Genomic DNA, 5,244 nt, shown 5'->3' on the forward strand with positions numbered 1-5,244 from the left:
GGGGGGGCGACAGGGGCGATCGTCCCTGGACCCCCACACCTGAAGGGCCCCCACACCCAGCCATCGGGGTTAAAGTGAACCGCAGGAGACTGAACCAGTTCCACCTCCTCCGGACAACTAACCCCGGCGCCGCAGGGAGGCACCATTGGCCAGGCGCCCGCTGAGATTGTAACCAGCGGGCACCCGGTGCCCTCCCCGCAGCGGCAGCCAGAGCCGGAGGCTAGAGCCCACTCGTGAGCTCCGGCTTCCGGCTATAGTGCAGAGGAGTAGCCGGGCAGACCAGACCAGAAGGCAGCGGGAGCAGGGCTTAAGGTAAGTATGACTTTTTTCTTTTTAGCGCAAGCGGCTTTTCCACTGAGGGCATTGCTGGGGGGGGCATTACTCGGGGGGGGGCATTACTACAGGGGGCATTACTCTGCATTACTACAGGGAGCATTACTCGGAGGGGGGGCATTACTCGGCATTACTGGTAGGGGCATTACTACTAGGGGTATTACTACTAGGGGCATTACTATTGGGGGCACCATTTCTGGGGGCATTACTATTGGGGACTACTTGAAGGTAGGGAATTACTACTGGGGCACTAGTACAGAGGGAGCATTACAATTAGGGGCACTAATACAGGGGCATTTATACAGAGGGTACTACTACAGGGGGCATTGCTACTGGTGCCACTACCATAGGGGGCACAACTACAGGGGTATTACTACTGAGGGCATTTATACAGGGGGCATTACTATTGGGGACACTACTACTGGGGGCACTACTACTGGGTGCACTGCATAAAGGGCACCACTACTGTGGGCTCTGCATACGGGGCACTACCACAGTGAGCACTGACACTACTGGGGTCCCCATTGTGCATACCCCCGTCGTCACATTTAATAGGGGCCCCCACATGTTTGTTGCCCAGGGGCCCCCACAGACCTTAACCCGGCCCTGAGCACAGTCTATAGAAGCTGATTGGTTGCTTTTGACAACTTCTTAACTTCTTAGGGCCGTATTCAATTGCCGGCGAAAAACCAGCATCGGCGATGGCGTCATTTTCGCCAATCTGGACTTATCCCCGTATTCAGTTCTTCAGACTTTTTGCTGGTGCGGAAAGTCAATGGTAAGAACCCTGCGAAAAAATATCACCTATGAATAGGTGTCGAAAAAAGTGCAGAATTGGGGTTTTGGGGTACATACTTCCAAAAACCACCCTGCATCCCTTGGACAGTCCCCCCAAAGGTATTTTGTGTAAAAAAAAAATTATAGTACCACAGGACACTCCAAAAAACTTCTTACATTTTGGGGGCGAAAAAAAAAAAGTTGGGGGATAAACTTCTAAACTAGCAAAATAGACTCAGGGGGGGGTCCCCAAGTATGCACCAGGTGTCTTTTTGATTGCAGGTTGTTGCGGCAGGTGAATTTTTTATGTTTTTTAAAAGTTAACATTAGACACTTTAAAATATGCTTGCACCCATTTTCACGTAACCCAAATTTTATGGGACTAATTTTTCCAAAAACACCTTGCTAAATGCTATTCTTCACCCCTTATGCAAAGATGCTAAACAGCACCTATTGAGACCATTTAAACACCCCAAATACCTTCAGCAGGGTTATTCGGGGGTACCCATAGTGAACCCCCATGTCAGAGCATCTTTTGTGGGTGTCAGGCTGATTTCTCAAAAATGACAGCACTTATTGCTCATTTCGTTTTCGCCGGGTGCCGTTTTCGCCGATTTAGATTAGAATACGGGGATACGCAGGGACGAGCGTGATACATTTTCACTCTCAAAAGCGGCGATGACGTCGAAAAGTCCGGCAACGGACTTTTAGCTGAATATGCCCCTTAATCTCTCTCCAAGGTGTAATACATCTCCCCTCCTGCGGGCAGAATATGAGCTCATAGGTTTCTGAGTATTAGAGACTTTCACTTTCATTTCTTTTTTCTGCTGCCAGCGATGGCGTCTGCTGATCTGAGATGGGAGTTGGACTGTTCCATCTGCCTGAGCATTTATACAGATCCTGTAACCCTGAGATGTGGGCACAACTTCTGCAGGGTCTGTATTGATCGTGTGCTGAATACACAGGAGGGGTCTGGAGTATTCACCTGTCCTGAATGCAGAGCAGAGTATCTGGATCGTCCTGCCCTGGAGAAAAACAGAAAACTGTGCAACATAGCAGAACGTGTGCGCTCTATTCCTGAGGAGGGAACTGGAGTGTTCTGCACTTATTGTGTCCACTCGCAAGTACCTGTTGTTAAAACTTGTCTGAAGTGTGAAGCTTCTCTCTGTGATCTACATTGGAGGACACACAACAAGTCTGCAGAACATGTCTTAGTTGATCCCACCACTTCCTTGGAGAAGAGAATATGCTCTGTCCATAAAGAGATCTTGAAGTATTTCTGCACTGAGGATGCTGTCTGTATCTGTGTGTCCTGCAGTTTGGCTGGAGAGCATCGGGGACACCTGGTGGAGATGCTGGGTGAGGCCTCTGAGAAGAAGAAGGAGAAACTGAGAAATGTTCTGCAGAAACTGACCACAAAGAGAAAAGAGACTGAGAATAGTATCCAGAGTCTGCAGGAGCGCAGAAAATTAGATCATGAAAAAGCAGCTGGTTTAATAGAGACAGTCACTGCCCTGTTTAGAGACATCAGGAGACAGCTGGAGGACCTAGAGAAGAGAGTCCTGGATGGCATCTCTAGGCAGGAAGAGCACATTTCACTCTCTGTCTCTGAACTTATCCAGCAGCTGGAAATAAAGAAGGATGAGATGACCAGGAAGATGTGTCACATTGAGGAATTGTTTAACATGTCTGATCCAATTACTGTCCTACAGGAACCAGACACAGGTGACTTGTCTGATACTGAGGAGCTGTGTAACATAACTGATCCAATCACTATTGTCCAAAAACAGGAATCAGATCCTGAAGAGGGGGATAATCAGGAGGAGGATGGGGGCACCGAGGAGGAGGATGGGGACACCGAGGAGAAGGGGGGCACTGTGGAGGAGGAGGAGGGGGATACAGGGGAGGGAGAGAGACATGATGAGCATGTCCATGAAGTTGGAGAACTGGATGTGGGTCTCATCTTGGGGAAATTACAAACATTATCAGATATAATAAAAGGAATAAATGTATGCTTCTATGTGCAGAAACCAGAAATATCACTGGATGTAAACACAGCTGGAAATTATATACACATATCAGGTGACATGAAAACTGCATCCACGTCTTCAAAAAAACAGAAACTACCAAAGACACCAGAGAGATTTCAGGATGATCCTCAGGTAATAAGCACCAGTGTATTCTCCTCTGGGCAACATTACTGGGATGTGGATGTCAGTAAATCAGAGAGCTGGAGGGTGTTATCCCAGTATAGTCAGAAGAGGAGGGTGTTATCCCAGTATAGTCAGAAGAGGAGGGTGTTATCCCAGTATAGACAGAAGAGGAGATAAGTCTCGCATTGGAGATAATAACAAGTCTTGGTGCTTGGATAGGACTGTTAATAATTATTCAGTGATACATGACAGTGAAAAGATCCCGTTACCTGACAATATTCCCTATGATAGAGTGAGGATATATCTGGATTATGAGGCAGGACAGCTGTCCTTTTATTCTCTATGTGACACGATCAGACACTTACACACCTACACTGCCATCTTTACTGAGCCTCTTCATGCTGCATTAGGTGTATGGGAAAAGGGTTGTATAACGATATCTGTGGAGAATCTGGAGCTATCAGGGAGGGGAATCTGATTGGTGGAGCATTTAGTGCATAGAATGATGGAGTGGATACAGTAAATTATATGTATTTGAAGAACATGTACCTGGCCCACAGAATTGGTGTATAATATTGTGGACACTGTAAGTTGTGTATTCAGTGTCCCAGCAGGTGTGCTTCATGTCTGACATTATCTATCTACTGTATATTCCTGACATGACAGATATAAATCATTCATAAAGTCATATGTACTAATCAGAACAATATTTCTATGTAAATCTAAAGTCCAGTGAGTATTCTTCAATTATTTGTTAGTAATGTAGCTAATAAAGGTCACAAATTATTCCTGTAATCTTGCATTATTTGTCTTAAACTGGGTACACACAGGAGATGATGTCGGTACGATATGTCGTCTCCGGCAGAAACAGAACGACCAATTGGCTGCATCGCTCAGTGATCACTGCCAATATGCACGCTCCCGCGGTCACATGCAGTATCGTCCAGTCGGCCAAGCTGTATGTCCAACCGGATGATATCGGATGCAGCACCATTGCAGGTAATGAAGGACTGAATGAGCGATCGTTCCGTCATTCATTACCTCGTTATAATGTGTACCTGAGGTGCAGGGCCGGATTGTAGGCAGGGTGGGCGGGGCAGCTGTCCAGGGTCCTCCACACATTGCACCTACCCTGCCCTCTCTGCCACCTCCCTGGCTAGGCTGGCTCCAGTCAGGATCACTGACTCTACTACTACAACTGCAAAGCCCTCCCCCTTACTCACCTTCCAGTCCGGTGTCTGTTTTCCTCTGCCGGGGTGGATGTGCTCGGGGCTCTGCTCGCTCATCTGGCTTCCTGCTCCCAGCCCATGCTGCTGCTGCTGCTCGGTGAACGGCCACAGAAAGCAGCTCCGGCAGGAGGAAGATAGTGGCCGAGGGCAGCAGGATACTCACCAGTTACGGCTTCCGGGGTCTGGACAGGTAACGCATCGGTGCCTGGTTCCTGGCCCTCTCCTATGTGTGTGTGTGTACACTCTGCCCTCTCCTGCCCATTGCAATGACAGCGGATGACTGCCCAGAGACCACCCTCCCTGGTGGCTGCACTGCCCCCCGTGTATGCCTCATGTGTCCTATCATGCAGGTGCATAGTACTGGTGGAGGAGAAGGTCAGTGGTGTTACTGTAACTTTATTGGTTGGGGCCCCCACAAGTCTTGATACGGCCCTGCTGAGGTACGATATGTCGCTCAGTGCGTACCCGGCTTTAGTAGCTGTTGCGGTACTGCAGTCCCGAGATTTCTAAGTTGGGAGTAATGATCCCAACTGAGCAGGACACCCAGCTGTAAAATCGATTGCTGATGTATGGGGGCCTTAAGGTAGAAACCTAAATCATCTCTTTATGGTAAAGCTGTGACCTAGAGAAGACCCACTTTGTTTCCTGGGGCCTCAAATGTGCGTCAGGGACACTGTCAATGACTGACCTCCCTATGAGTACTCCGGGTACAAATTTATGGTAATATTCCCTACTTTTTTTTTTAAAAGCTT

At 48.2% G+C, this 5,244-nt stretch overlaps 1 protein-coding gene across 1 annotated transcript; it reads left to right on the forward strand.

Moving 5' to 3' along the window:
* The first annotated feature begins 1,946 nt into the window (after positions 1-1,946).
* On the forward strand, positions 1,947-3,996 carry LOC148478300 (E3 ubiquitin/ISG15 ligase TRIM25-like). The gene is made up of 2 exons (XM_088455588.1): positions 1,947-3,349; positions 3,402-3,996. Exons 1-2 carry the CDS (start codon positions 1,947-1,949, stop codon positions 3,739-3,741), a joined length of 1,743 nt encoding a protein of 580 aa, XP_088311714.1. The 3' UTR covers positions 3,742-3,996.
* Positions 3,997-5,244: the final 1,248 nt, after the last annotated feature.

Source organism: Taudactylus pleione, unplaced genomic scaffold (genome assembly GCF_031769625.1).
Source record: "Taudactylus pleione unplaced genomic scaffold, aTauple2 ptg000662l, whole genome shotgun sequence".
NCBI lineage: Eukaryota > Metazoa > Chordata > Amphibia > Anura > Myobatrachidae > Taudactylus > Taudactylus pleione.